The 19,973-nt window shown below is 42.5% G+C and overlaps 1 protein-coding gene across 2 annotated transcripts; it reads right to left on the bottom strand.

Annotated features, from left to right (window-relative positions):
• Positions 1 to 102: 102 nt before the first annotated feature.
• Positions 103 to 19,937, bottom strand: CERS5 (ceramide synthase 5). 2 transcript variants are annotated; one of them, XM_075525642.1, is made up of 10 exons: positions 19,650 to 19,933; positions 13,131 to 13,236; positions 10,864 to 10,994; positions 9,799 to 9,856; positions 9,094 to 9,144; positions 8,308 to 8,400; positions 6,817 to 6,945; positions 6,425 to 6,531; positions 4,384 to 4,540; positions 103 to 1,425 (listed from the first exon to the last, which is right to left on the bottom strand). In XM_075525642.1, the coding sequence occupies exons 1-10, from the start codon at positions 19,847 to 19,849 to the stop codon at positions 1,273 to 1,275; spliced, it is 1,185 nt and encodes a 394-aa protein (XP_075381757.1). In that variant the 5' UTR covers positions 19,850 to 19,933; the 3' UTR covers positions 103 to 1,272. The 2 variants fall into 2 exon arrangements, with proteins under 2 accessions (XP_075381757.1, XP_075381758.1); XM_075525643.1 differs by lacking the exon at positions 103 to 1,425 and adding an exon at positions 1,444 to 3,237 and having other exon boundaries at positions 4,372 to 4,540; positions 19,650 to 19,937.
• Positions 19,938 to 19,973: the final 36 nt, after the last annotated feature.

The following is a 19,973-nucleotide window of genomic DNA, read 5'->3' on the forward strand; positions in this document are numbered from 1 at the left end:
GCACCGGGGCCTCGCCTCAGTCAGCAATCCAGCTGCTCAGAATCAGAGAAAAAGGGCATACAGTGTCCTTGCTTTTATGTTCTCAAGATGAAACATGTCAACCAAGTTTCTGAAGCATCTTTTAATCAGACAATAAGAGTAAACAATGGTATAAAACGGTAACAACTCAAGAAGTTTCCAAAATTCTGGTCATGATTGACACACAGGTCTTCCATTGCCCCCAAGTACCATTCAGTAAAAAAAAAAAAAAAAAAAAAAAAAAAAAAAAAGCAAAGCCTATGGTGCAGCTGCCTTTCCAGCCCCGTGATTCCTCCACCCAGTTGCAAAATCAGAGCAGCAACATTCACTTCTGTCTTGGAGTAGAGACAAGCAGGGCTGAAACATCTTATTTTGTGGAAAGTTAAACACAGCCCACCAGTACTGGTCCACCCTCAAGTCCCAGCTTAGCCAACTGTGTCCAGTAGGTCTAGAAACATCTTCAAAACCACAACTTGCAACAGAAAAAAATTTTAAAAGGCATGTATTGTGATAGCTGTCTCAGGGGCAATAAACCACCCCCCTCCCCCATTTCAGAAGGCTGTAGTCAAGACTTCAGAGGGGCTTGCAGCACCAAAATAGGCAGCAAACGCTGGCCTGGTCCCTCGTGACAGCAGAGATAGAAGCTATAACCTCCTTAGCATACAGCACCCCGATGGCAAGTTAGAACAACACTTCTGTTGTAGCACAGTCCAATTCAAAGCTTGGCTGTAGTCCAGAGCGCTCACAGCAGGACCGAGAAAAAGCATCTCTGCTACAGCCAGGGTAGCTTGGACGTGGAACCGTGGGACCCTGTGTTCTCCGTGCTCTTAAGCGGCTTCTGGAGTGCATCAAGGAGATACGCTGAACCTGCACTGGAGCAAACCGTCACTGACATGGCACCGTAACCCTCCTGCGGTCAGCAGCCAGCCTAGTCCAAACTTGTTCCGCCTTGAGTTGATCCTAGTAAAAACCAGTTTGTCACAAACAAAGATACCTCTGCAAATATCGATGGGACTAAGATTTAAGTACAAAATGGCTTAAAGTGAAATCGGCAGCTTTGTTTTTGCCCTAGTCATTGGCTTTATCCCTTCTGTTGTGCAAAGCCTCTGACTGGTCTGGATTGTGCCCATTTCAGATTTGCTGGAGGTTTCTGGGGAAGGGGTGTCTTGATTAAAGATCACTTGGGAATGTGGAGCTCAACACATCTAGATATTTAAAGATAAGTTCGTGTTTGCTCAAGGCCAACCCATAGCCTTACTCCTCTTCCATCCACTGGCCACTAGCCACGTGGCCATTAATGCGGTTGGAGCCATTACTCGAAGTGCTGAAAACTCCTTTTGTGCTGTTGGAAGTCACATCCTCCTCTTCAGAGCTGCTCTCTACATCACTGCGGTCATCTTTTGATACCTAAACATTTCAAATGAAATTTGGTAGTGAAAAGGGGAGAAGGGAAGTTGAAAAACTCACAGAAAACAGCAGTTAGAAGGTTGCGCCCATGTGATTAACCAGCCTCAGTTAGCTACATTTGCCTTCTACATCTGATCCTGAATCCCTTCAAACTCATAAGGAGGAACCTATCATCACATACAGAATGCAAGCCACAGACATTGAAAATGACAATTTGGAAATACGAGTTCCATTCTCCAAATACTCTGTCCATCTGTGAAAGCACTACACATTTTTTTTTTGCTCTCACTGGATCAGAGGACACCACAGATCTTTGGTTGTTCTTGTCTTCCAAGAACTGCACTCTAGATCGGTTAAAGGCCGCTTTTCCAAACAACAGATTTGTTTTGAATCAAAAAACTTCTCACACCATAATAATCAGTGGGTATGATGACCAAAAACCATGTATGTATCTGTTTCTGAGAGAACATTTTATCCTACAGGGAGTGGCTTTGATATTTTAAAAGTTAACTAGCTACATTTATCACATTACTGTTTGCACAAAGTTCCTCCCATTTTCACAGCTTGTGGTTCATATGTGAGAACTCATTTAGGAGCAAAAGCCTGTCTGGACAGTGGGCTGTAGAACAAAGACAACTATCTAATCCAGCAAACACCCGTTCAGGAACAGAAGCAGCATCTCAGCCCAGAGATCTAGATCTGCTTTACAGAGTTACGCCTTTAGTGAAAAGACTGACTGCAAATCCAGCCGAATTGGATTGGCACGTGGGATTTTGAACCTTTCGAAGCAGATCCAGGCGCACTTTGCTGCCGGCTGCTCCGAGTGCCGCAGGAGGGCACTGCACCAGCACGGCAGAGCCAACCGCACCAGAAGGTGAAGGGAAGAGATCCTAAGCCCGGCCCTAACTGCAAACAAGCACCTCGGTTGGTGGCAGGGTGCCAGAGCCATAAACTCACCGGTGCCGAGCAGTGACTGCGTGAATGGCCCGTGCTTTGCATACCCCAAGGCAGGCTCTCCACACTTCTGCCGCTGCAACTAATAGCCCTCATTTACTTAATGTGCAAGCACTCTGCGGCTAGCACCTTTCCAAGGATTTCAGGATTTCATTCGGCTCTGCTGGCTTCGAGTCAGGGTTAGGGCTTTCGAACAGCACCAGGCAGGAAGTTTTTGAACTCAAGGGAAGATCTGGCAGAAAGCCAGGTAAAGTTAATGATCTGCAGGATTGGTTTTGACAGGCCTGTTGGATGTACTGGCTTCTGTCTGTTGCCAGAGCTTTTGATACCTTTCCCCGCTCTCCTGCTATGTTAGAAGTTCAAAGGGTCACTGAAAGGAAGCAGAAATCCCTTGAAATTTTTCCCATTATTTGGGGGACAAGTGACTGTTCTACTCCTTTTCGCAAAAACCATTGCATTTCTCCTGTCCTCTTCCACTCCGCACAGTGTTAATGAGCACTAAAGACAGATATCAGAGTCTCTGTGGGCGTATAAAAGCAGAAAGGTGAAGGTCATGCAGCCAGCTGACAGCAGATAAGAACAAACCCTAGGACACTGCTTTGACCTTTGGAAAAACCTGCATTTTAGCATACTGTCAGAACCGGCACTGTATCAACCAGGGAGGGAAACATTTTAAGAGAAGGCACCAGCCATCTAAAGCCCCAAGAGCATAGCTTTGCTTTTGTCTTAGCCTTGAAACAGATGGAGATGCCTTTCAGTGAACAAACAGAAGCACAGATCACACTTACATGCAAAGGATGAAACTGTCCAGCTCCAATCTGGCACAGAGAAAAGGAGAAAAGAATGAAGAAGACAGAGCTTAGAGTCCTTTCTCTGGCTAGGTCACCTGGACAGGAGAGAACCAAGGAAAGGAAAAAGATGTCGACCTCAGGATACAGAAACAGCTGCACAGACAGAAAATAAGACATTTGCAGTAGCAGCTGCGGGGAACAGATGAAAAGATCACATGCATATTCTGAAACATGCCTTCCCCTGACAATCACAGCCACAGACAACTACGATATAAATATTTTTCAAGGTTACATTCCATGTGTAGGGGCAGCTGAGAAGTCAAACACAAAATAAAGTAGAGCCATGAGAGAAACTCAGATCAGAATACCAAATATCTGATTAAAAAAAAAAAAGCATTTGTGCTATGAAATCAGCTGCTGCTCTCTGGTAGCTGCAAAGGAAGTGGCTTCCCTTGATGGGTAGGCTAGGTGTCAAATTAGTTCCTAGATTGGCTTGCCCTGTCTCATGCTACTTCAGTTGAACTACACCTTTTTGCTTGGCAACCAAGGTTGCAGCCAGAAGTCAGCCTTGCTCACTCTTAGGGCAGTATCAGTTGCTAACCAGCTGCTGTAGTTTCACCCTTCCTCTCCCTAAGACTCCCAACACAAATTAAAATTAGAATACTCAGGACTGAAGCTAGACTGCACCCCATTAGCCCAGTGACAACCAGCAAACTCCACTGCATTTCTGATAACCCTTTCTCCTCCGCATGCTGCAGCTCAACGCCTGGCTTGCACTGACAGCCAGAAGCCTGTGTTAGTGCTAACAAGTAGAAGATGCATCCCAAGAACAAGCTGAGGTTGGAAAGGTGGAAGACGTACTATATCGTTGTTCAGAAAAGAGCCTACTACCACCTGAAACTCCAAACAAAGTACGTAAGTCTTTCATAACAAGTCTGTCATCATCACTTTATTACAGCACCTGAACGTACTGGAAAATGGTGTTATTTCCCTGCAAGACCAGAACAGAGAGGAAAGCATCCCTGCCTTTGTATACACCTGGCAACTCAAGTCTGCAGAGCAACCAAGGTAGAAAAACCAACCTTCTACAAAGCACTCCTGATGCAAATCCCTCGACAACTAGTACCAGCCCTCACTGAAGGGCCCGGTTTCTCATGATTGCTTAATAGGGCTTGTAGGAAAGAGGACCCAAAACAGTCACCAGCAATCTTACCTTTCCCCGCACGAGGGCCTTGTAGGCAGTGCGAATGATGAGATAAGACCAGATGATATGCAAGATCTGCAAGGTTATCAAAAGCCCATTGAATAGCCACCATGAAGGATAAGGACCAATCAACTCCCAGCTTTCAAATAGGGTTGTATTCAAAATCCTAAAAGAGATCCAGAAACACATTACAGATCGGCTGTGCTAGTAACATGGCTTCCAGCTCTAAATTAAGATGACTGGCCAGATGCACAACAGTTTGTATCTCATTTAAGCATCTGTTGCTTTGCTCCTGTCAGGGCAGCGATGCAGCTAGTCTCTTGCCAGAGTTAGGAGACAGACTAAAGCTAATTAGAAACATTTGAACTGAGCAACAAACAGGAGATGTGAATGTTCTGCAATTTGGTTACACATACAGATCTGCTGCCAATTTCCATCTCAAAGGCATGAGCATTTATAACAACTTTACAGGAAGTGATGTCAAGCTGCACTGCTCATCAAAACAACTGTTAACACACTCATACTTGGGCAGTCTTCACCCATATTTAAAGATCAGGAAGGAATTTTGTTCCCAGTAGGCCTCCCTCCCTCTGCGCTATTCTCTTCCCTCAGATTTTTATAGATTCCTCCTGCCAAGCTGGAGGACTAGAAACCGCTTTATGGACAAAGCTTTGTGCTTTCTTTCATTATTGTTTTGCTGTTCTTGTCACTGGGAGTTATTGCCAGTACTTAAGTAATTTAATAAACACTTTAGATTTTATGAAGTAGAGAGGTATGGAGAGACCTTTAAAGACGTCATTAATTTCACATAGCTTTTAACATTTCACAAGAAAAGAAAAACAAGCCTTTCAAAGAAGAACCCAAGTCCCCCAAAATGCAGCTACAGAAACATCTAACTCATAGCCAGTTTATGGATTAATTAAATGCAATTCCAGAGATTTGTTAATCTTTTATACTACTAATTAGGAAAGGGAATACACGTGAAGTGAAATAGCATAGGGTCTGCAATACCACTGCAAGCTTGCCAGATTTCTCTACAAAGCTGAGGAATTACATTACAGCCAGTGGAAAAATACATGAAAGATTTACAGGACTGCTGAGCAATAGCATGATGCAAGAGCATCACCTCCTGACAGACAACAGCAATAAAAACAATGACAACTATCTCATCCGTCACTGGAAGGAGCCTATGAAGACATAAGAATTAATGCTCTTCCTTATCCAGACTCCTTTGATGCATTTACTGGAAAACAAGCAAGAGCTTTAATTGCAGCCCTGATACCAAAGCTGAAGTATTGTTTCTGCCTACCGTCAAGGCACCCAAAAAGAATGGGAACGCAAGCTGTCCATTGCCTAGGAAATAAATATATGCAGTAAAACTGAAATAAACTGAGTAATAATCAGGTGTAACCGAATTTTCACCATACTCTTTCAACAGAAACAAGAAGTGGATAACAGCTCATCAACAGAAGAACCTCACCAAGCCTGACCTATTGAGGTGAGAGGGAATCTCATTATAGGATGATTAGCTATAAGCCATTTAGCCAGGGTGTTACCTCCCAAGAAACCTAAGACCTATTTCAGGCTCTGAACAGTCACGACACAAGGATAGGACACGAGTGTCATCAGAATCAGAAACTGCAATGATGACTAAGCCAGATACTCAAAAATCAAATTTACCTCAAGAGACCATGCCTCATTTGTAACCATTTCCAAAACTTCTTCAGAGAGGCAAACAACCCTTCAAGTCTTTCAGAGCAGATACCAGCTGACTTGGCTCCAGCTAATAAGCACTGTCATCACTTTGCAGTAAGAGGAGGGGGGCAGCTGTGCATTAGGATTCTAGACACTTTTCACACTCCCTCAGCTGACTGTTGAGAGGTTTCTTCATATGCCTAGTTGGACGTACTGCTCCAAACAGTACTTGGGCTGTCTGCAGCTTCAGGCTGCCTTAAGGGACAGGCTGGAATGCTTGCAAGAAGTCTAAATACAAAGGCTTTGCTTAAAGGATTGGAAGAACAAACAAGACCTTACAGCTCAAGGTGCTTACCAGAAAGGATAAATGCCCAACCGTGTAACAATGAATACGACACCAAAGAGCATGAAGAAAGCATCACATAGACGTTGGTACTTGGCATAATTGGCTAGCTTTGCAGCCTAAAAGAGACAAGAAACATGAGAATATTATTCCCTTTGTGCACTCATGTAATTGCCAGGCTGTAGAGCTTCAAAAACCCTCAAGCCATCACATTTGTAAGGAGTTTGGAACATTTAGGGATTATTCTCAGCACTAAAGCAGTTATGAGGAAAAGCTGACAAGGCAGGATCAGCAGCACAAGTTTTATGGCATATTTAATGCAGTTTATCAAGAATGGGAAAGTCAGCTTGCTCCCCTGAGACCACACTAGCATTAGGTACGCAAAGATTTGAAAGGAAACTCACCTCTAAAAGGAAATCTGATGCATCATGGAGGCACAGCACCAGAGTTCCAACCCGCACCATATTATTCATATAAGAGAATGTAATGAGTCCAATTGTAGCCAAATGATGGACAAACATGATCAGGAAGTCCTGGAAACAGAAAAAAAAAATGAATGAAGACTCTTTGGCTGTCAAACAAATACAAAGGTTTGGAACAGAGCCACAAAACTGACTAACTGGGGTCACAGGATTACTTCAGTTCAGACTCTGACTCCACTTTATATAAGCACAGCTCATCACACAACATCAACCATCATCACTAAAGGTTCCAGAAAGGTGTCTCCTAGCATTTGTGCTCCTGTGAAGTCAGAACTCTGCATACACGGGCACAGCACAGTCTCTTTGGCACACAAATGCAAGGTAAAGATAAGTATGCCTGCAGAACATACCTGCAGGTATTGACAGGACAACATACGGCCCTTATTTTTGGCTCCTTTTGGTTTTACAGTCTTATTGCTAGCCCTTTCAGCTCTTGGCACAAATTTTAAATACGCTGCTGTTACCGTTGTCAGCGTGCAAAAGCCTGCCAGAGCATAGCAGGCATAGAACAGAAGATAACCCAACAGCAAGAATTAGGCCACTTCATTAAAAAAAAGTTTAGAATGCATCTACATTCAGGGCTGGTTTTCAGTTTAGCCCCCTGGGTACCAAACTTCCATGTCAATGTACCTTACCATGCTTCCAGTGGGGAATGTAATCCACTTTGTTAAAGTCAGAGTACAAAATTAAACATCATAAACAGTATCACAAATGCTGTTAATCACTCCCTTTCTGCAGCTCCAAGATATTCTGTAGTGCCTCACCTGCTGATATTTCAGTACAGAAAAAAATCCCAGGCAAACTTTTCCTTTTGAACAGTCAATGCAAGAATTGGAATAATTTGCTACTTTGCAGTTTGTATAACAGAAGCAATAAACCATGATTTACTATGAACTGTTTTCCAACAGCAACAACAAGCCAAATCCTAGAACATAGCACAATGGCATTAGATTCCGGCAATCACAACCAGTCATCATCCTGCTAACACACAGATGAAAAATTACTATCAAAGAAAAATTTATTATTGCTTTAGTGTTTGCCATTTTCTCACCCGGCTCAGCAAGGTACTGCTTTGAGCATCTCATTTTCATGTATTCTTGCAAGCCTTCTAATTAAATCTTTTTACACAATGATTTGATAACTTTTTATTGGGAGGTATTGAGTGATTCTGTTCTCTCCCCTGGAAGGTGAAAGGGACTCTCAAGGATATACCAGGCTGCATATCAGGCTTCCTCCTCCCTTCTTCCCAGGACTGGGTAGCGATTACAGAAGGAGGTAGGCTACACAAAGATGTGAATGAGGAAGAAAATACAATTATTACTATGCTTTAGCTTTACTGGCCAGGCACTTTCACATTTTTTGTTAGTCCTCTCTATTTAGCAAAGTGGTTAGTGCAATTCTAGTTAATCTCACCTTCCGTTTAATGTCTGTAAACTGAGAAAACATGAGAGACCAATAGAAGGCCAGCTCCAAAATATAGTAATAATAAAGCCTGGATGTTAGAGGCTGGAAAACAAACAAAGATAGCACAGTTAGAAGACAAAATACTTTAAAATGTACATTAAAATCAACTTTTTCCTTCCTTCCTTCCCATCCCACTCTGTTCCTCCAGAATGCTGAGCCGTAAGTTAAAAGATCCAGAATTAAGTTTTAGTAAAAACAAGCTTAAGCAACAGATGTCTTACTCTAGGCTTAGTCACAACATACTTGTGTGTTGGAGCTTTATTCAACAGGACTATGATTCCTTTGTCAATATTTACAACTAATACTGCAACCTCTCGGATTAGGAAGACCAGGCACTGAAACAGACTGGTTGGCCTCTATACAATCATACTTGCTGCATAATGAAAACAATGCTGTAGATAAGTTACCAGTATAGTTTTATGCATTTTTTTTTCCACAGCAGCAAGTAAATATAAAATTAATATGAACTGAGTCACTTCTATGTGAGGAAACACTGCTGTTGACAAACCTAACCAGGATCTGAAGACATAAAGAGTAAATGCCATCTTTGAGCCTTCCAGAAGGGATGGCCATTCACTCACTAGAAAGCTTACCAGGTTGCAGCCTGTGCAGCATCCACCCCACAGAATAATGAGAAGCACTCAAGTCTACTGAGTTTCAATCTGCTATCATTAACAAAAAATAAAAACTGAAATTGTGCAAGAAGTTGGAATCTAGTAAGTATTTATGTCCTACCTGAAAAGGGTAGTTGTACCAGCACTGTCGTGTGTCCCAAAACCAGGGTGCCTAAAGGGAAAAAGATAAGTTATTATTCTACTGCGTTTTTTCTTCCCTATCATCTAAGGCAGTTGGCCACTACACTACCATACTGTTTCACTGAAATTTTATCTTGATTCTACCATTCAAGCTAAATTTACTGTAAGACATCCTAGTGATTTAAAATATTCTTTCTGCAGTCAAAGGCAAGTCATACTGCAATGGAAATTCAAAGAATAATCATACAGCTCTAATAATAATGAAGACCCAAAGAGATGAATCTGTATCCCTTCAAGAGAGAGATGAGAAAAAAATAAGGAGCTCTCCATAGAAAAAAGAAAAAAAAAAAAAAAAAAAAAAAAAAAAAAGAAAAAACCCCAAACCAGTTCTGTCCCATTCTGGGGTAACAGGAAAAGTAAGTTTCTAATATTTCCTTAATGACAGATCTGTACAGAAGCTTTCCTATAGTGTAAAGAAGGTCCTTGAACAGAAACCCCAGGACCTCAAAAAAGGGAACATAAAGATGACTATCACCACTAAACCCCCCTTGTTTTAAGTTAGGTGCAAGCACTGAAGAAGTGACATAGGTAGTCAAACCCCCTATATTTCAGCAGGACAGCCATAACCCAGCTGCATGCCACACAGAACAACAAGGGCAGGGGTGGGGGCGACAGACCAACTCACCGTCCAGAGAAACTTGATTCCATAAAAAAATATACTTAAATAAAATGTAAATCTCCACCTGGAAAAAGAAGCAAAAATTAAACTTACGAACTAGAAACAGCTTCTGGTTAACATTTGTAACAAAAACTGGAACAATTGTGAAAAAACCCAATTCTGACATGTGAAAAGCTTTCACCCACCAAATGGTAATCCTTCATTTGTAAACATTTCATGTAAGGATAGACCTATTTAAGAGTTTTCACACCGCACATGAGTTTGCATCAACAGCCAAGTTTGAAATAAAGTTCAGAGTGAACATGCATCATTCATATGCTTTAATATACAATAACAAGATAACAACAAGATAAGTTATTGTTATCCAGAAGGTATCCTAATATATGTATTTGTCCCTCTTACCTTGTGGCTTTAAGTAGACAAAACCATACTGGGGGGAAGAATTAATATGAAGAAAGTTACTGGAAAGGAAAGAAACCAGCACAGAAGAAATAACAAGTCAGGAAAAAATACTCAGATGCTACTACACTAACAGAGGTAACTGCAAGCATTCAGAAAGAAACAAAGAACAAAAGAATGAACTGAAATGAAAAGAACAGGAATCCAAGAAGTGTCTGTATAAAAGTATATACATCATTGTGTAAGCCATAAGGTCATTCTATCTGGGAACAAACACTGGTCTACAACATAACTGAGCAGACAGCACATTTGTCTTCAGTATAATTACTCAAGTTGTGCACATGCATATGCATACATGCACACACATGCACACTGAAGCACTACGTTTGCATTAGGGACCTGGTCCACTATCTAAAGCTGCTCATTGTTGACAGGAATAACTGCTGTACATGTGTTCTGGTCTCTCATGCTCATATTCAAAATATTTTAGAATACCGAATTCTAAAAGGCCCTCCTAACTTCTTTCATTTGCTTATATAAGAATTTAACTTTCAAGAGCCAACCCCAAGACAATAGTCTAAATTAGCAGCTGACCACAGTTTCAGTTAGAAAAGAGAACATAGAGCTGGAGCTTTAAGATGAAGCCACATCTTGGCCTCTGCACAAACATACATGCTCTCACAAAATTTAGTGAGGGTGGTGGGTTTGTCCTGGTTCCTCCGATGACGAAACCAGCGCTGGATCTTTCGAACATCCCAGTCTAGCTGCTTTGACAAGCCTTCTAACCTTTTTCCATCTGGAGACTGAAGGAAAATGAAACAAGTGTCATTTCTCCTACTTCTCAACCTACTTTCAGTCTGAGATCCCCTCTGTACTATGATAGAAATGATGCACAGATAACAAAACACACACACTAGGAAGGCACTACATATAGGCTAGAAGCAGGAAGCCATTGCCACAATTGTTCATTCAAGTTTAACCTTCATAAGCCACTAATTACTTAATTATTCAGAATGCTTTTGGTTTAACATTTCCTCATCTATTTCATCATTTGACAGCACATTGTGACAAAGAATGCAATTGTTCTGTTTCTTAATTTGGGGGGAGGAGCTTTTAAAATGTCCTGTCCTACCTGTTAAAACTTGCACATCAATTCAAACAGTCCAGAACTCAGGAAGACTTTCAAAGCTGAGTACATTTAAGGGTTGCTACTCACTGCAAGTTTAGGGAAACTTTAAAGTAAGAGTTGGTTTAACACACTAGATATTTGTATATTCCAAAAGGGCATCGTAGAGATGGCGTTATTTCTGTTATCAAAGTTTATAAATAAAATTAAATTTGAAAACTGAAATAATTGTATGATAAAGAATATATCACTGTTCTCTGAGTGGAAACTCTGCTGGCAGTTTATTTGTTTGAAGAGTGACATAAATGGATTTATAAGAGACAAAGTGAACAAAACCTGATAACTACCTCTAAAATGGCCCAGTGGTGAGATAAGCCACGTTAGTTTCAGACCAGTGTCCTTTTAACAAGCTCTGCCAGGGAGCTCTTACAACTGAAAGATGATAAACACATTTTACTACTTGAGTTACATACAAACCCAAAAAACTACGCGGAATGCTGATTTAATAACGAGTCACCAGACTGTTCAACTGAAAAGCAAAATCATCTGTCCTTTGATTTTCAGTATTGAGACCATGACTTTCCTGTAACTCCATCACAACCAGATCTCTCTGCACTTTACTAGGCTTTAACAGTTCGGGCTACCTGACACTTCTGCATTGGAAGTGAACCTGCCTCAAAGGAGAACTTACAGAGCTCCAATTTCAGAACAGCAAGGAAACCTTTCCCCTGCATCAGTGCCACCCTACATTCCAATTCTCCAAATCCAACAGCAGACACAAGCATACTGGTACAGTTAAACGCAGCTCTGTTTTCATAAGCTAGATAAATTTTGCACAGCATGTGTCCTCATGGGTTTCCTAAACATTAATTTCAAGGACATCCCCTACATAAAAGTCCTACCCACAAATGGCATCAAATCATAGGGACTTTTCAGTTCACACGTCATTCCAAATACCTCAAAACTTCAATGTTCCCATGAGGCGAGTTTTAGTAAGGTTTTTATAGAATTTCCCTTCCATTCACTGAGCACTCTATCTGCTCCACTCAGAATGAATCTCAGCATCACCAAATCAGAACATAAAACCTTCCATTTCCTTATCTTTAATGAAAATCTGTCATGCTGTCTGCGTGGATTTCACTGTACACAGAGTACAGACAGTGTGGAATTCTGTAATTCTGAAGTGAAGGAGCACTGTCAGCTTCAGTGAAAGAAAGGCCATGAAACAATCAAAAGAAAAACCTACTGTCAACATTAAATGTGCTACCCTTTATCAGAGCACACTTCCATTGACTGAATGCTCTCCTTAAATAACTCACTTCCACTGTGACGGCTGTTGTCCAATTCCACAGTAGATTGCAAAAATAAGAGGAAAGCATTCACACAACTGGCCAATAAAACTAGCAAAGGAACAGATCTCAAGGAAAAGAGTAGCACTTTTCCAATAGAAAGTGAAAGATACTGGGAAATTTCTTATTAAACCAAGAATTACCACCCATTACAGGAGTTGTAACAATTTGAACTAAGGCAGGGAACTAAAGGAAGAAGCCTCATACCTTTCTAAAAAGAGAACGTTTTATTAAAAAAAAAAGATTCTTCTGTGCACAAAAGCATAGGTCAGCCATAAAGAGAATTTACTTTGCTACAAGAAGGACATGCCAGAGGCAAAGTTAAATAACAAAGAGCACACTCATTGTGCATGCACAGTGTGAAATGCATTTCTCTTAAACTAGAAAGTGGAAGCAAAAAGCCACCCCTTCACCCCCCTTACTTATAGGCCTCTATTTCTAGCAGAATTTGAAGCATGACTCACCTTAGTGATGGATGTAAACACTTTCTCTAAAATTGCATTGGGCTGGGCTCTGTGAGGTCCACTGTCTTGAATGCCAAGGTTTATGGCACATGGCTTGGCAATAAACCTGAAAGAGAAGAGTGAGCTAGATTAAAACAAAGTTATCTGTTTCCCTCCTCTGCCTAAAGCACAAGAACCCTGACTTGTCACCAGCTGCAAAATCTATCCAAAAAGCTTTTGAAGATCTCCACTCACTTTGCTTAAAGAAACTTCACCGGTGAAGTAGTATCTTTTATTAGTCCAAATGGTAATTGCAGACAGCACATACAGTACACACATCTAAAATGAAAAATTACATCTTAATGTCCTTGGCTTGTAAGGACCAGAATGTGTTGCCCCAGGGTGATTCTCATTACTCAGAAATAAAATAATAGATCACTGATAGGAGTCTTCTGCAAACACAAATGCTAGAGCCCTTGTAGCCATATAAACAAAATGCCTTACTTCCAGAATGTGCCTTGGTGTCACATAGCTCAGAAAAAAGGGAAGCTCAAGTGACACAGTTCCTAAAAGACACAGGTTTTAGGGGTTTTTTGTCTTCGGGGAAAAATAAAGTGTCTTGTTTCCTCTGGGAGAGTGAGGAAGACGTAAGAAGTCACTCAATCTGAAAGACCCAAGATCTCAGTATCTCAATCCTGTATGCACCGCATATTCCAAAAGCTGATCTAACACTTTGTGAATTTTATAGCACAGATGCTCTGAAAACAAGCCTGGTTTTGCAACTACAATGAATATATGTTCAAAAATTATTAGGTTTTGCTGTACCTTTGTGTCAAAATGGGCACAGGATTCTAAGAAAAATGCATGTGTTACCTGAACATGTGAATTGTTTTCTCTCCTGTTGGTGGGAAAAAGACGGGATTTTCAAGGAGTAATTCTTTTTTTTTAATCAATTATTTTGAGAGAGAGCGAGCACAAAGAACCTGTTTCTCAAAACCGATTTTGAAAAGGACCCAATATTTGCATCATTAAATCTATTTTGCTTCAAAACAGAGATCGTTTCAGAGACAACCGAATTGAAGACAACAAATTACACACACATATTCCATTTAGCAGACTCAGAGTGCCATCAAGCAGAAAATGCTGCTTTTTCCAACCACTACATTTGTTACCATTTCTCCTTGTGTTTAAATGGAGAGATTAAAATTCAGGAGAATCACAACTACAAGTGTTCCAACAACAATCATTCTCGGGAGTATGTTGTTAGTACTTCAGTAACAAATAGCTATGACTGGGTTTAAGAACAGACACAGGTTGTGGGGTTTTCCCCTTGAGAAATTACAGATCAGCTCATGACTAATCCCAAAGGAACTCCCCTGCTCTCAGAAAATACTAAACAAGTAACACACTGTGGCCCCAGGTTTCACTGTCCTGCCCCATTTCTTCATACATCCTGTTCATTTCAACAGTCATAGCTTTAAAAAAAAAAAAAATTTAAAAAAAAGGAAAGGGTGATTTCCTTTTAGCTTGGCTCAAAAGGCTCATTGCTTCCTCTATAATCTAGACCACCAGCCAGAAATCATGTTCTGATGTTATGAAACATTTGGCTAGACCCCCATAAAAGTGTACATCTTTATACTCTTCTTTCCTACAGGATACACCACAACAGCAAAGAAGTACACATGTGCAATTACAGGATGCCAAATATTTTCATTTCATTTTCTGGGACACAGTGCTTAGAGGTGTATAAAAAAAAAATCCTGGCCTGAAGATACTCAGTTTGGGTTGGCTTCCTCACGTAAGAGAGGAAAGCTGAAAAATCTAAAAATCTGCACATTCAATTAATTTATTATTCAGGAGAGTCTTCTTTTGTTTTAAGAACAAGTAAAGAACAGATGGAATGGTTAAGAAAGCTCATAGTGATCCATACAAAGTCTTGGCATTATTCTAGAATTCAAAACCTGAAGCATCAAGGAAAGAAGAAACAGCATCTCCTCCAACAAAAAGATGCAGAAATAATTCACTTGGGACGTAAAGACTGAAAAAATAAAACAAACAAACCAACCAAACAACAAAAAACACCACCCCAAAACAAAAAAACCAACAACACACACACACACCCCCGCCCCCCTCAAAACTTTGCATGAAGCTATTCCTGAGTAGTAGGCTTCCTTCACTAGCAGGCTTAGGGAAAAAATATAGATGCTTCCAGAAATCAGGGGGTGGGAATCAAGAGCAAGCCACAGGCTACAGGAACAGCACAGGACTCAAGTTGCTCAGTCAAGCATGCAGGTGACCAAAGAGCAAACCAAAAAAACCCGCAAACATTTCTAGGTGCACAGAAGCAGACAGACATCAACACAAGCAAACAGACAAGTCACCACAATGGAGGCAACAGAGGTAGTCCCAGTCACAGAAACAGGAAGGAAAAAGCATGGCAGCAATGGATTTAATTACTTTTAAGGAAGTCTAAGCCAACACCGTAACGTAGCTTCTCTAACTCCACAAGTAATGGCTTCGTGCAATGGAACTGCAAACGACAACTGTCCTTCCACAGGGCTTCCTGACTAGCCGTGCACGGTGTTTTTACCTGGGCTGGGCATGGCTGGCTTACACTCATGAGTCCACTGAACAGTCACAGCCCAATTGCTCTGCCCAGTTACTACCTTGCAGGTGGAATGTGAAGTGAGTGATCAATCCTGTTGTCAGTCAAAACTATCAAGATGACATGCTATTTCCTCTAGGAGTCCAGTAAGGAAAACTCACACTTAAAACCTCTGTGGCATTTTATATTTTTGGCCCCAGAATAGGCTGCAAGTTTTGCCCTGTATCCCACAGAGAAAAAATTCTGCATAGCAATAGCAGTTAAGCACCCAAAAAAAAAAAAAAAAAGGCTGCCCATATAGTAGGATTTCCATTCTTGGGGATATTCAAAACTGAACAGCACAAGACCATGAGCAACCTGACTTGACTAAAACATTGGCCTTGCTTTGAAGAAAGGATTGGACAAGGTGACCTCCAGAGGTCCCTTTTAATCTAAATTATTTTATGATTCCACAGAAATCTTAACTACAGCAACTATTCCCAAGGTCAGCCTACTGCCACACCTTCCCAGCAAGGAATTATCATCACTTCAATACTTATATTACACTTTTCTGAACAGGTATCTGCTCATTGGCTTAAGTCACACCTACCAAGCTACCTTTTTCACGCTAGTTATTAAGATAGACTGATTTTGAAACCAACACCAATTTTCAAGTACACAGACTCATATGTTGTAACAAAAATTTCTCAGGCATGTTGTACTTCACAAATCCAAAGGCAGAATCCTTCTTTATGCAACATTCATGCATGTCCAAAGTAGGGCAACAAAGCTGGTGAAGGGTCTAAAGCATAAGTCTGATGAGGAGGGGCTGAGGGAACTGGGGTTGTTTAGCCTGGAGAAAAGGAGGCTGAGGGGAGACCTCATCACTCTCTACAACTGCCTGAAAGGAGGGTGTAGAGAGGTGGGGGTCAAGTGATAGGACGAGAGGAAATGGCCTCAAGTTGCACCAGGGGAGGTTTAGACTGGATATTAGGAAATTTTACTTCACTGAAAGGGTTATCAAGCATTGGAACAGGCTGCCCAAGGAAGTGGTTGAGTCGCCATCCCTGGAAGCATTTAAAGGACTTTTGGACGAGGTGCTTAGGGACATGGTATAGTGGTGGTCTTGGTAGCATTAGGTTTACAGTTGGACTCAATGATCTTAAAGGTCTTTTCCAACCTATACGATTCTGTGATTCAAGTTCAGCTGGTGACTCCCTATTACAGCTCTGAAAAGGAAGAACAATCTGCAATATAGTAAGATTTATAAAGTATGCACTCAAAGTAAGAGTTCATCTTTCCATAATCTCTGTTTCACTGTGTTAAGATTAAACCACCTCATTCCACAACTGTCCCTAATTTCGCAGACAGACCTGATGAAGTAACAACTAAAATCACTTTTTTCTCCCACCCTAGCTTGAGCACAAGCTGCAGATCCTTCCTCAGACCTGTAGGGTAACAAGCATATCTGTTACTGAAGGGCATTCCAGTCTAATTATAAACACATCATATGAATAACAGGCTCCAGGTTTTCACGGACACCTGGGAATTTTTTTGGTGCCTGCAGTGGGATAAGATGTGTAAGGAGAAATAGTATAACCAAGAAAAGGTTATACTATTTGCAAGTATACTTGCAAGTATAACGAAGAAAAAAAAATAAAAACAAGCTTGTGGGCAGAAGTCCTTCTTTATCTTGCCTGCACAAAACTCCACCCCCCTACCACTACGTCAGGACTTTACCTTCCTCTGCGAGTCTTGCTCATCTCTATAGTCATATACTTCCCACAGACAGTCAGCCTAATGAATATTTTACCAACATTGCGATGCAAACGTTAATTTATAGGAGCATTCACTAACAGAAATATGTGTCAGTGTTACAAAAGCACTTCCTCACACTGAAGATCTACAGCAAAAGGAAAGAGAAAAAAGAAAGAAATGAAAAGAAACTTAAACAAAAGAGCTGCACAAGTATATAAGTCAAGTTCTGAGTCATCGAGCCCAACTGCCAATTGTGTGGCAAGGAAGACATTTGACACAATCATCCCCAAAGCCTGAATTGGGCTATATGCACCACAGGATTTTATTAAGACAAATCTGAACTTTTATGACATGTTCAAAGTGGCAGGAGGAAAGAGAAAAGCATTTCTTAAAAAATATGCTTTCACTTAGGTGCACAGTCTGCTCTCACTTCAAGCTACCACTATTGAGACACACTATAGCAAAGACACAGCTGAAAAAAAAGGAACAACCCTGTCAGGAACCAGGCCATGGCCTCTAGGTTTTACTGTGTTGGCAGAGGCCTTAATTTGTCATTTGACTCCTCCCCAAATTAACACTGCAAAAGAAATTTCACAAACCAGGTTCACATTATCAGGATGAAGTAATTGCTACCAGGAAGACAGTGTTACTAGGTGCAGTAGGACGCACTGTATCTCTCCTAACATCTCATACTCCAGAGAAGAGAGAATCTTTTGCACTTCTTCCCCAGACTAAGACACCTGGACTAAAGAGGCCTTAGAAACTGAGGAGACCTTCCTACAATATCCCTTTCAGGGGTATCATTCTGTCTTACAACTTCCTTTCCTTGTCTGCTGGCAAGCGTCAACATTTGGCCAAGACTAGCAGTAGCACGCCAAGCTCAGATGAGATTTTGGCACTGCCACGTGTGTTCCTGGGTCCTCTGCGCTGGTTTGAACTGCCAGTAGTCTTCTGAAGCTTTTTTTTTTCTTTAGAGGGCAGAAAGATAAGATGGAGAAAAAAGAGCCTCTCAAATTTCTCTCCTAGTCTGCTGACCTGCTTCATTTTTCTCCACAGTTCACCTATCTTTTTACTTCACCCCAGTCCCCTCTTCTTGTTTAATTTCTGAAAGCTCAAGAAAATTCACACTTCTTACAGAAAACCCACAAAACAAAACCAATTCGATTCCTACTCACTTTAGTCCTACAGCCCTTTTCATGCTTAGAAATACTTCTGCCCTTTCAATGTAGAAATTTAAATCAATCTTTAATGAATTACTTGAACAGGAATACAAGGTGTCTTGGTCTGCTTCACCTAATGGTTTTCCTAAATAAGCCACTTTACTAATTAGCGTCTATGTCACCCAGACAGTCTGCCCTGCGTGTGGCTGTAAGAGATACACATCATGGAAAGGATAAACCCCTGCCCCAGGGAAGAGTTAATATCGTATGTTTATGGATACTCAAGTAAATGAGAAATACACCTGTTTATGGGCAGATATGATGACCTGCACGCACTTCCATCATGCCCAAGATACAGCGGATCCACAAACTGTTTAATAATATACTAGGCCATGTGAACGAGTCCTATTTCCTCATCCAGGAACTTGCAAGGAAAGTACAATAAAGGCAGAGACCAGCAACACAAGCAAACCAACTGCAGAGCAGCAGCAGCCCATTGTCTTTCACTCGCCCAGCCGAGGTTCTCCTGGACAGGAGGAGAAACAAAAGTGAATCCCCCAGACTTCGTTCTTGCACTACCTCAGCATAAGGTACCGCTAGCACCGGAGGAGCCTCTCGGGATCCAAAGCCAAGGGAGAGAGGAGCCCTATGGGCTTGTGTATGTCGTGACAAACACAGAGAGGTTTTTCCAGGGTTACACAATATTCCCTTTCCACACAAAAAGAACCTCGGGAGACGCCGCGGGCGGAGAGCCGGCCACGGCCTCCACGGAAGGCCTCCGCGCTGCCGGAGGGGCGAGAGAGGAGCCCAGCCGAGCCGCCCCGCGGGGCCCGGCCCGCCCCGCCTCGCCTCCGGCCCGGCCCCAGGGCCGCCCGCCGCTCCCCCCGGGGCGCTCCACAGCCCGTTGCTAAGAGACACCGGCGGCCTCGCCGCGCGCTCGCCCCCGAGACGGGAGCGGGCGGCGTCCCGGCCGCCTCAGCCGCCTGAGGGCCCCGCCGCCCTGGGGGCGCCCTGCGGTGGGAGCGGTCCCGCGCTTACCTCTCGAAAAGCAGCCGCACGGCGAAGATGCCGAGCGCCAGCGGGAAGGCGGAGAGGACGTGGCCCGCCCGCGGGTACTGCAGCCCGCTGTCCGGCGGGCCCGGCTCCCCGGCCAGGTCCGCCCACGTCACGTTGTGCGGCAGCCAGAATCGCTCATTCCAGAACCAGGCCCGCAGCGCCGCCGCCGCGGCCGCCGCCATCTTCCGCCGCCGCCTACCTCCCTCCGCCTCCCTCCCGGCGGCCGCAGCTGAGGCGGCCACCGCAGCCGACAGCGGGGCGGCGCCGCGCGCCAGCACCGCCCCTCCCCTCCCCTCCCCTCCCGGC

This window comes from Mycteria americana, chromosome 26, assembly GCF_035582795.1.
Source record: "Mycteria americana isolate JAX WOST 10 ecotype Jacksonville Zoo and Gardens chromosome 26, USCA_MyAme_1.0, whole genome shotgun sequence".
Taxonomy (NCBI): domain Eukaryota; kingdom Metazoa; phylum Chordata; class Aves; order Ciconiiformes; family Ciconiidae; genus Mycteria; species Mycteria americana.

What these genes read in the sequence shown, in the direction of transcription:
- CERS5 (XM_075525642.1), bottom strand. Translation starts at nt 19,849, where the DNA reads ATGGCGGCGGCCGCGGCGGCGGCGCTGCGGGCCTGGTTCTGGAATGAG. An exon ending in GGTACAACTACCCTTTTCAG is followed by an intron (nt 8,401 to 9,093) that starts GTAGGACATAAA and finishes TTTGTTTTCCAG; the next exon opens with CCTCTAACATCCAGGCTTTA. An exon ending in AGGCCCTCGTGCGGGGAAAG is followed by an intron (nt 1,426 to 4,383) that starts GTAAGATTGCTG and finishes TGAAATGTTTAG; the next exon opens with GTATCAAAAGATGACCGCAG.